Source organism: Podarcis raffonei, chromosome 17 (genome assembly GCF_027172205.1).
Source record: "Podarcis raffonei isolate rPodRaf1 chromosome 17, rPodRaf1.pri, whole genome shotgun sequence".
NCBI lineage: Eukaryota > Metazoa > Chordata > Lepidosauria > Squamata > Lacertidae > Podarcis > Podarcis raffonei.
In genome coordinates, this window is record NC_070618.1 from 36,171,468 (window position 1) to 36,182,820 (window position 11,353).

The 11,353-nt window shown below is 47.7% G+C and overlaps 1 protein-coding gene across 1 annotated transcript; it reads left to right on the forward strand.

The window, feature by feature from the left end:
- The first annotated feature begins 658 nt into the window (after window positions 1-658).
- Window positions 659-10,161, forward strand: WDR45 (WD repeat domain 45). Its single transcript, XM_053371222.1, has 11 exons — window positions 659-780; window positions 2,372-2,483; window positions 3,046-3,120; window positions 3,224-3,328; window positions 3,963-4,068; window positions 4,924-5,018; window positions 5,208-5,287; window positions 6,810-7,018; window positions 8,073-8,174; window positions 8,256-8,401; window positions 9,651-10,161. Exons 2-11 carry the CDS (start codon window positions 2,435-2,437, stop codon window positions 9,758-9,760), a joined length of 1,077 nt encoding a protein of 358 aa, XP_053227197.1. The 5' UTR covers window positions 659-780; window positions 2,372-2,434; the 3' UTR covers window positions 9,761-10,161.
- Window positions 10,162-11,353: the final 1,192 nt, after the last annotated feature.

Below are 11,353 nucleotides of genomic sequence, written 5' to 3' on the forward strand. Positions count from 1 at the left end.
GGTGCTGAGAGAGAACGGGGCCACCACAGTGCCCTTAAAGCCTTCATCAGTGCTACACCATGTCTGTGGGGGGAAAATCTCTCGCCTGCAGGCACAATTCCTCCCCATCTCTTCCTCTGCCAGGCTTAATTCTACATGAAGCTTAACTGGGACCATATCCACTCCATTGCACAGTGCAATGGGGCTTTCTCCTCATTACTTGTCCTGGGATAGCTCAAGTCAAGTACAGCATGAGAAGCTTAATCTGAGGGTCGTGGGTTTGAGCCCCACGTTGGGCATTGCAGGGGGTTGGACTAGATGACCCTCGTGGGCCCTTCCAACCCTATGATTCTAAAATACTGTGTCTGCTTTAGGAATCACCTAGCCACTAGCAGACTACGTACCTGCTGCCAGAGCAGCAGTGCTGAAAGGGAGGTTATGCATCTCCTCCATCTCCTTCAAACTGGAGGCCAAAACCGGCCGGCAACGCCGAAAAGCTCGGAGTTGCCAGTTTTAAAAATGGCCGCTCCGAAGTCTCCCCGCTCGCCTTCCTTCCAGTTTCAAAAATGGCCGCCCTATGGCGATACGGCTCCGAAGGTTCCCCCCTCCCCGCGGCCTTTCTTCCAGTTTCCAATATGACTGCTGAGGCTTCAGCATCCCCTCTGTGTCACGTGATACGGAGCCGCTCTGCGCCTCCTCTCGGTGGCCTGGGCAAAGCTAGCCTGGACGGGCGGCTGGTGTTGACTGCGCGGGGAGCGCGACGTCCATGTAAACAAGGCAGGGGAAGAAGGGGCGCCTCAGGTGAGGAGGGGGCGCCCGGAGGGAAGGAGGGCAGGGCGCTCCGGGCACCTTTGGGCTCAGGAAGAGGTCGAAGGGACGTGCCTGGATCCGAACTGAGACCCCAGGGGTTGCGTGAGAGGATTTGGGGAGGCAGGAAAAGAGGTTGGGGGGCCTGGCTGTGCCCCGTAAGGTCGGGGCGGGGGGCGGGAAGAGAAGGCACTTTATTATTACCAATTACATATATATATATATACACACACACACACACACACACACACACACCTCTTATGTATTTTTATATATGCACACCCCACCTTCTTCCCTGACAGGGACTCAAAGTGGCTTACAGATAAAATAAGAACAGCTAAAAACATGGGGGGGACATCATTAAAGACAATTAAATATATAATTGTCTAGATATTCCATTTTCAATATATATTCATTTATTTATTTAGAGCATTTGTACCTTGGCTCATCAGCCAAAACAGCTCCCAGAGCAGCTTACATGAAATCAAAGCAAGACTACCCACAGGCTTACGTTCTAATTAAGAAATAAAAATGCCACACACAAGGGAAAAGGGACAAGGAGGGAAGAGGAAAATAGAAAACTCAAAACTCAGACACCAATTTCTAGACTGTCCTTCCTCTATTGAGCAGCTGACATAGTTCAGAGGCGCCTGATGGAGCCGGGCTCCAGCAAAGCTCATGCAATGAACCCTGATTCCTATATCTCCCTCTCCCTCTGAGGCAGCTTGACAAAATGGCTGCCCCCAGATGACAGTTGAGAGGAGAGGAGGCCTGAAGAAGCTGGCCTCTTGCAGCAGAGCTAATGGGAAAACTTACAGATAATTACAATAAAAACTGCATGGTGCCAGCCCTGGTGTTCCAAAGTTGGAGGGTATTCCAAATTCTGGGAGCAGCCACCATCGTGAAGGCCCTCTCCTGGGCCTCAGTTGCAGGGGAATTTACCTCCCAAGTGGGAAAACGGATCGGAGGAAGCCACAGGTGCAGGTTATGGTACAATAAGACTTGGGGAAAGTGGAATAATCTGGTAAGGATCCCATCTCAGAGTTGGTTAGCTGGAGGCGGTGAGAGGCAGTATTGGGGATCTGGGGCCACGGGAGGGTGTCATGGAGGTTTTTATGGGCAGTAGAGAGAATCTGAACAGGAAGAGAAAAACATACTGTATAAGGAGGGACAAGACTGGCAGTAACCAGAGTCAGAGACTGGGGTGTCCCAGGATAACAACAACAACAACAACAAAAACAAAAATAAAAATAAAAAATAAATAAATTCCATCTGGCTGGGTTTCTTCAGCCACTCTAGGCGGCTTCCAACAAAAGATTAAAAACACATTAAAACATAAGTCATTAAAAACTTCCCTAAACAGGGCTGCCTTCAGATGTCTTCTAAACGTCAGGTAATTGTTTGTTTCTTTGACATCTTGATGACAAGATTTGTAAGCTGGAGGAGCAGGAAACAATGAGAATAACAAATGTAACAGGAAAGTATTGGAGCTGCTTTTCATGTCCTTGGCATTGCTCCTCTGTGTTGATTTCTGTTTCTGACTTCCTCCTCTCCCTGTCATGGCAACCGTCACGTTGGGAAACAGTGTGTGGCAGCAGGCACCCCCTGTGTTCCTGACCCCATTGAGGGGTGTGCCCACAGGCTCATCATGGCACAGCAACGTGGGGTCAACAGCCTCCGCTTCAACCAAGATCAGAGTAAGTGATCTCCTACTACTGGATCTCCAGCTTGGATCCTCCACTGCACTTTTACTAGGAGTCATGAGCTCCCCCAAAACTGAGCCTTTCTTTTTGGAGAGCTGAAGGATCTTGGGCCCTGAGGAGACACTGTTAGCCTAACACCTGAGGGCAGTGTGTGCCTCTGACTAAAGCTTTCCATTGTGGTTAACTTCTAAATTGTGAGGTGCTGGGACTCAGGCCTACCTCAAAGCTCTTCCCACAATCCCAAGTGATTGGAAAGTATGCAGTGGTTACTTATGGGTGAAAGAAAAGCCCTTTGTTGCTGCTTGGAGGCTTATAGCTTCATTTGTTTTAGGGCCTGGCCCTAGCATTGACTGCAGGGCTTCATCCTGACTCGGACTAAACTTTCAAATGCTACATTTTCAGCATGTGTTTATTTCCTTTCGTTTATTTTATATGCTGCTCCTCCCTCCAGCCCCTGCAAAAACAAATTTTAAAAACCCTAAAAATGGTTTGTGACAATAAAAATACACATACAAAATAGCCAGGCATGTTTGATCCGTTCCTTCTTCCACTGTAGGCTGCTTCTGCTGTGCTATGGAGACTGGGGTTCGGATCTATAATGTGGAGCCTCTCATGGAGAAAGGCCACCTTGGTAAGAAATGGAGGGGCCTGAAAATGGAATTGTGGGGCACCTGTTTCTTCGACACGCAGGTGTGTGTGCTAAAAGTACCCCTCTCTCTTTTTCCTTCTGCCAGATCATGAACAGGTGGGCAGCGTGGGATTGGTTGAAATGTTACACCGATCCAATCTCCTTGCTATTGTCGGTGGAGGTGGCAACCCCAAATTCTCTGAGATCTCAGGTATGTATCTCAAGGGAAAGAAGGGAGGGAGGCTGTCAGAACATACCGTATTTTTTGCTCTGTAAGACACACTTTTTCCCTCCTAAAAAGTAAGGGGAAATGTGTGTGTGTCTTATGTAGTGAATGCAGGCTGCGCAGCTATCCCAGAAGCCAGAACAGCGAGAGGGAGCGCTGCGCAGCACTTCCTCTCGCTGTTCTAGCTTCTGGCTTAGCCGCGCGCAGCCTCTTCAGGGCAGTGGGGAGCCTTAATCCTGCTGCCCTGAAGAGGCTGCGCAGCTATCCCAGAAGCCAGCTATCCCTGCGCACCGATCCCTCTTGCTCTTTTGGCTTCGGGGATAGCCACGCAAAGCCTCTTGAGCGCAGCAGGAGCGCTCCTGCCTCTTTGCTCAAGAGGCTTTGCGTTGCTTTCTTGTTTCTTGTTTTCTTCCTCTAAAAACTAGGTACGTCTTATGGTCGGGTGCGTCTTATGGAGCGAAAAATACATTAGCGATCTGGCATAGTTGTGATTTCTGGAGATATATAATTGCTTCACTTCCATCACCTAATACTTATAACCTCCAAAGAGGGGGGAAGTTATCTCCTTGTTGGTTTTCTATTATTTTCTTCTCTCACACCCCCAATGTTTCCTTTGTAGTCTTGATCTGGGATGATGCCCGTGAAGGGAAGGAGGGCAAAGAGAAGCTGGTTCTAGAATTCACCTTCACCAAGCCAGCCCTGGCTGTTCGCATGAGGCATGATAAGTATGTTGAAGAATCATCCTGTTTCACCAGGTTCTGGAGCTGATTTGGGATGGGGTATATGGAGTCATGTTCACAGCAGAGGAAAAATTAGGATATAAATGAAGGCACACTATCTTCATTTCTAGTACTCTTGTGTATGGCATTTTCCAAATCCAGATTTTGCACCCAGGAATGTGCTTAAAACCGAGCTGTCCATATCAACACAACACAACTAATTGTGTGCAGATTGACTGTTGTTTGAAGTGAGTGGACTTAACAATTTAACAGCCTTGATGACGATGACAATAAAACAAAAGCATCAGCAAAAAAACAGAAGGATCCAACATAAATCTTGCAATAAAAAAACAGGACTACAGTAAAATGAACACATGAATGTGTACAGGTTTTTTTAATGCTGTAAATGTGGCAATGAGAGGATGGTGTCTGTATAGCCATGCACTATCTGTGCCTCATATTTTCACCACCATCAGGTCTTGGGAACTTTATATGTTTGTGTATTTTTTCCCCAATGGACCTTTTTCTGCCTGTGTTAGGAACAGAAGCATATTTTATTCTGCATGTGCCAAATCTGAGAAAGGGAGAGAGGCATTTAGATTTTTTTGAACGTATATCTACCGGAATGTAAGCTTGGATCATGGGTTCTCATCTGAGTCCTACCTGGTGATAAAGAACTGAAGTTTTCAAAATGTGTTCTATAGCCAATGGAGCAGCTCTGCCATTAATGCAAAGTCAGCCACATCCTTTGCAGAACATTTCTCAGATATATATGCATGTATAGATGCACACGTGCAGAGAGAGAGTTTAAATTACAATCCATTTAGTTCTATACTTTTATTTTGCTCTTTCCAATTTCAGGATCATCATTGTGTTGCGGAATCGAATCTACGTCTATTCCTTCCCAGATAACCCCACCAAGCTATTTGAGTTTGACACTCGGGAAAACCCCAAAGGTATGAGCCCCATACAGTCTCTCTCTCTCTCTCTCTCTCTCTCTCTCTCTCTCTCTCTCTCTCTCTCCCTCTCCTGCTAACTTCACCTGAACAGCCCCTTCTTATGTCAGCAGACCCCATCGCAGTCCTATTCATGTATGAGAATCTAGCCCAGCTCTGATTATTGTCTGCTTTTCCCTTGTACCTCAGGACTCTGTGATCTCTGCCCCAGCTTGGAGAAGCAGCTCCTGGTTTTCCCTGGGCATAAATGTGGCAGTTTGCAGCTAGTGGTAAGTGGAGAGGGCAGGGAAGTTAGGCATAGGAGAACCATCAACAAACCCATCCTTAGTCAGTGCTAGCTTATTATCACTGTCATTTAGCAATTTGGAACTGCCTCTGTTGAGCAGGACCAAGGCTCTTTCTAATCACAAAAAAACCCAACCTTGGTCATCCAGAACCAAAGGCGGTTTATCCCATTCCCATGCAGTACAGGAAAGGTCAATGGCATTATCATTACTCATCAAGGATTGTATCCAAAGCTGCCGGTGTAATTCTTCTGGTGCAATACCCTGCATGTACCCCAAAATCTACCCAGGGGACCCCCCAACCCTCTGGCGCTGGTTTTGAGGGCTTGCAGGGGGTTTGAGAGAGCAGGGGAGGAAGAGCACAAGGAAGTCCCTTGCCATTGCAGAGACATGTTGTAGAATGTAAGCTGGCAGGTGGAACTTCAGTTTCCTGGCTCAGTTATTGGAAGTTTTTGCTCATTTGCAGATTCTAGTTTTTTTATTGATAGATTGTGTATTCTGCTTGGTTAAGCAGCCATGTTCACAGATGGATTATCAAGCAGTCACAGGCAGGGTGTGAACATGGTTACACATCCCTAGTATTGAAACAATTCAGAATTCTGTCTCCTGCATCATGAAAAGCTGTGTGTGTGTGCATCAAGGTAAACAGTTTGCTTATGTATTATACTGGATGAATTGAACAAAGTCATAGCACAGCTTCCACACATGCCATAGAACTTCTACTGCACTTTTTTTAAAAAAGGTAAAGGACCCCTGGATGGTTCAGTCCAGTCAAAGGCGACTATGGGGTGTAGTGCTCATCTTGCTTTCAGGCTGAGGGAGCAGGCTTTTGTTCATAGTCAGCTTTCTGGGGCATGCAGGCAGCAAGACCAAACCACTTCTGGTTCAACGGAATACCGTGACAGAAGCCAGAGCGCACGGAAAAGCTGTTTACCTTCCCACCACAGCAGTACCTATTTATCTACTTGCGCTGGTGTGCTTTCAAACTGCTAAGTTGGTAGAAGCTGGGACAGAGCAATGGGAGCTCACTCCGTCACTGGGATTAGAACTGCCGACCTTCCGATCAGCAAGCCCAAGTGGCTCAGTGGTTTAGACCACAGCACCACCTGCTCCCCTACTGCTCCCCTCTACCTTACTGCACTAGCAGAAGTTGCATAGTGGCTTCCATTGTATTCAGCTTTATTTTACGGGGATGAGTAAGATCTATGCAGGGCACTGATTGCCTCACTCCCTGGTCAAGGGGGAAAGGGAGAATGCAAGCATGATGTGGCACATGATCAGTCCTTACAAACCATAGGGTTTAGGAGGGGTGTTCTGTCTGGACCAGCCTCCCATGTCTGTGGCTGTGCTGAAACTTGATATTCCCAGTCAAGTGCTAATATGTGAATCACTAGTTCATTTAGAATCCCACCTTCCGGCTGCTCAGTCACGTGACTTGGAGCAAGCAAGGCTGCATATTGGATCATGCTTCTTCTTTTGACCAAAAACTATTTTGTCCCCAACTTAGGATCTTTCCAGCACCAAGCCTGGGACCTCCTCTGCCCCCTTCACGATCAACGCCCACCAGAGTGAGATTGCCTGCATCTCTCTCAACCAGCAGGGAACTGTGGTGGCCTCTGCCTCTAAGAAAGGGACCCTCATCCGCCTCTTTGACACCCAGACCAAGGAGAAGCTGGTGGAGCTCAGGAGGGGAACAGATCCAGCTACCTTGTACTGGTGAGAAACGACACACTCCCAGCCACGCATGTTAGGAATACATTCTTCACGAAATAGGTTAATAGTTCCTCGAAACTTTAAAAAAGCGTTCCAGAAGTTTCTTCAATGTGTAGGAGTGGCACTCCAAACTTAATTGATGTCAGCTGGAGATGCAATTAAAAGAAGGAAGTTGAGTTTGCAATGTGAGGCACGAGGAGAGCACACATACACTGTTAGTACGCTTGCTTACAGCTATCTGAAGAAGTGTGCATGCACACGAAAGCTCATACCAATAACAAACTTAGTTGGTCTCTAAGGTGCTACTGGAAGGAATTTTTTTATTTTGTTTCGACTACGGCAGACCGACACGGCAGACCGACATGGCTACCTACCTGCTTACAGCTAGTTTGGATATATGGTGAAGTGTGCTGCTGATACTCTGAGTTTGCGGTATCAGGACTGTTTATTACTAGACTGAAAGTATAGCGTGCCAAAGAGAGGAAGAAGGACTGTAAATAGTTTGTAGATGGTAGTAACTAAAAATGCTTGTATAACCAAATAATAATAATAATTTATTATTTATACCCCACCCATCTGGCTGAGTTTCCCCAGCCACTCTGGGTGGCTCCCAATCAAGTGTTAAAAACAGTACAGCGTTAAATATTAAAAACTTCCCTAAACAGGGCTGCCTTCAGATGTCTTTTAAAGATGGGATAGCTGCTTATTTCCTTCATATCTGAAGGGAGGGCGTTCCACAGGGCGAGCACCACTACCGAGAAGGTGCTCTGCCTGGTTCCCTGTAACCTCACTTCTTGCAATGAGGGTACCGCCAGAAGGCCCTCGGCGCTGGATCTCATTATTAGTGGCCAGGTGGCCATGGCAGTCCAGCAACATCGAGGAACATTGGGCAGATAGTTTTGTGGGGCTTTGGGGAGACGCTCTGCGGTGGCGACTCTACTTTTACCTCTCCTGCTCTTTTTGCAGGGAATTTGTCATTTTGTGAGTGCAGTGGTGGGGAAGAGATTTTTAATCAGGCATCCTCATCGATCACTTTAACCTTCTCTTCTCTCCACAGCATTAACTTCAGCCACGACTCTTCATTTCTCTGTGCCTCCAGTGACAAAGGGACCGTCCACATCTTTGCCCTGAAGGATACCCGCCTAAATCGGCGCTCAGCGTAGGTAGTTGGTCGACGCGCTCAAGGGGAAAGCGTTGCTGCCTGTACTGTTCTGACCCTCTTCCTTCCCCCCTCTTTCAGGTTGGCTCGTGTGGGGAAGGTCGGGCCCATGATAGGCCAGTACGTGGATTCTCAGTGGAGTCTAGCCAGCTTCACGGTGCCAGCGGAGTCTGCCTGCATCTGCGCCTTTGGCAGGAATACCTCCAAGAACGTCAACTCGGTCATTGGTGAGTGGCACTGATGGGTGGCTGTGGGTGACTCTGTTCCCCTGTATTGGCTGCTGGACAGCTCGCTGCAGAACAGCTGCGGCTGTGCCCCATGGCCAGCCCTAACGTTAGACATGAGGACACAGCCTGCCTCGGGTGGTGGTTTGGCTGCCACTGAACAGCAACAAATTGCCCGTTGTGAAGTTTATTGTTATAATCCCTTCCCACACTCCCACAGCTCGGCCACAGACATAGGTAAGGTAAAGGTAAAGGGACCCCTGACCATTAGGTCCAGTCAAGGACGACACTGGGGTTGCGGCGCTCATCTTGCTTTATTGGCCGAGGGAGCTGGCGTACAGCTTCTGGGTCACGTGGCCAGCATGACTAAGCCGCTTTGTGGTGAACCAGAGCACTGCACGGAAGCGCCGTTTACCTTCTCACCGGAGCGGTACCTATTGGTACTGTGTACTGTGTCCAGTTCTGGGCACCACAGTTCAAGAAGGACATTGACAAACTGGAACGTGTCCAGAGGAGGGCAACCAAAATGGTCAAAGGCCTGGAAACGATGCCTTATGAGGAACGGCTAAGGGAGCTGGGCATGTTTAGCCTGGAGAAGAGGAGGTTAAGGGGTGATATGATAGCCATGTTCAAATATATAAAAGGATGTCACATAGAGGAGGGAGAAAGGTTGTTTTCTGCTGCTCCAGAGAAGCGGACACGGAGCAATGGATCCAAACTACAAGAAAGAAGATTCCACCTAAACATTAGGAAGAACTTCGTGACAGTAAGAGCTGTTCGACAGTGGAATTTGCTGCCAAGGAGTGTGGTGGAGTCTCCTTCTTTGGAGGTCTTTAAGCAGAGGCTTGACAACCATATGTCAGGAGTGCTCTGATGGTGTTTCCTGCTTGGCAGGGGGTTGGACTCGATGGCCCTTGTGGTCTCTTCCAACTCTATGATTCTATGATTCTATGATTCTATGATTCTATGATTCTATGATTCTATTTATCTACTTGTACTTTGACGTGCTTTCGAACTGCTAGGTCAGCAGGAGCAGGGACTGAGCAACGGGAGCTCACCCCGTTGCGGGGATTCGAACCGCCGACCTTCTGATTGGCAAGTCCTAGGCTCTGTGGTTTAACCCACAGCGCTACCCGCGTCCCACGGACATAGGAGGGAGGCCCAATTTTGAACTTCCTTCCTCGTAAGCTCTCTTTGGATTAATCGTTCCTGCTGTGTCCAGTGTGTCTCAGTTCTGTTTCTCCTCTTACAGCTATTTGCGTCGATGGCACTTTCCACAAATACGTCTTTACCCCGGATGGCAATTGCAACCGTGAGGCCTTTGATGTCTACCTGGATATATGTGACGATGATGACTTTTGAGCCCAGCTGAGCCCCTGCCGGGGGCAGGCAGAAGAAGCATGCTGGGCAACTGGGGGAGCATTTGCTTTGGGGCATGGACCCAGGCTGGGAAAGAACAAGGTTCTGGTGGGAATCCCACTGGACTTTTATGACGGGGTGGGATAGATCCTCAGAGAACTCTCTTCTCAATGCTGTCGCCTCGGGTATCCTGTTCCTACGCTCCCTTTGCCTGGCTACCCATCCCATGTGGGACCAGCGAGAAGGCTCAGTGGGGTGGAGTGTTTGGAAAGAGAACTTTTCAGAGTCTGCTCAGCCTGGCTTTTGGAAGCTGGGGAGGCAGGTTCCCAGCTCTTGGCAGACATTTGGAGGGGGCAGGGTGGAGAAGGGGTAGAACTATCATTAAAGTTCAAGTGCAAATGCTTCTTACTTGCTTTATTGTCATTCTGTAAGGGGTGGAAGACAGAGGCTGAAGAATCCAGTCCTAGCCTAGGACTAATAGTCCACTTGGGGGGTCATTCATTTGCATCAGTCGGGAGGGAATGAATAATCACTTTGTGTGGAGGAGTGGCAGGGATGCGGGGGAAGTATTGTCTGAAAAATCGTAGGCCACACATCATGAGCCAATGCTATTAGGTGCACCTCCCTGCCCCCTCAACACCCTTTTTCTTCACATGGATTTCTGTTTTGTGCATTTTGGCTCCAGTAAATGCAATTTAGCAAGCTCCCACAATGCATCTGATGCAACAGTGTAAGTTCAGAGGAACTTGCTTTATATTCTCTTTCATTCATAGGCAGAAGGCTGGTTAGATTCCTTATCAACAAACTACTACTGCATAGGCAGGGAGTTCTTGCTTAAATGTTTGCATCAATGATCACCTCTTGTATTTCTGAAGTGGTACAATCCAGACACAGATCCGTTCATTATGTTGCTCTTCACACTCTCTACTGGTTATTTTTGGTGCAGCTTTGCATCCAGCTGTTCAAGTCCACACAACGGGGTGAGCTCCCGTTTGCTCTGTCCTAGTTCCTGCCAACGTAGCATTTTGAAAGTATACCAGTACAAGTAGATAAACAAGTACCACTGTGGCAGGAAAGTAAACGGCATTTCCATGTGCTCTGGCTTCTGTCATGGTGTTCGTGCACCAGAAGCAATTTAGTCATGCTGGCCACATGACCCAGAAAGTTATCTGCGGACAAATGCCGGCTCCCTTGACCTGAAAGCGGAGATGAGTGCCACACCCCATAGTCGCCTTTGACTGGACTCAACCATCCAGACGTCCTTTACCTTTACCTATCATACAGATAATTTGCCATGGCTACAAGTGATCTTGCAAAGCAGTTTTAAAAACCCAAAAACAAATACCTGATTTTTGGAAAATGTAAATATTTTCTGCTGCATCATTTTCACTGGACTTCCTTTGTTTTTTTGGGAGCAAGTCCTATTGTTTTTAGTGGGACCTGTTTCTAAGGAAGTGTGCAGGCCTGATCCTATGCATGCATACTCCAAAGTATGTCCCACTGTGTTCAATGGGGCTTACTCTAAATTAAGTATGCACAGAACCGCAGGTTCCACAAACCTATCAAATATATAAAAGGATGTCATATAGAGGAGGG

Bases quoted from the DNA above. Each gene is read 5' to 3' on its own strand.
- WDR45 (XM_053371222.1), top strand. From the start codon at position 2,435: ATGGCACAGCAACGTGGGGTCAACAGCCTCCGCTTCAACCAAGATCAG. The intron at 5,019-5,207 runs GTATGAGCCCCA...CTTGTACCTCAG, and splicing joins CACTCGGGAAAACCCCAAAG to GACTCTGTGATCTCTGCCCC. The intron at 7,019-8,072 runs GTGAGAAACGAC...TTCTCTCCACAG, and splicing joins GATCCAGCTACCTTGTACTG to CATTAACTTCAGCCACGACT.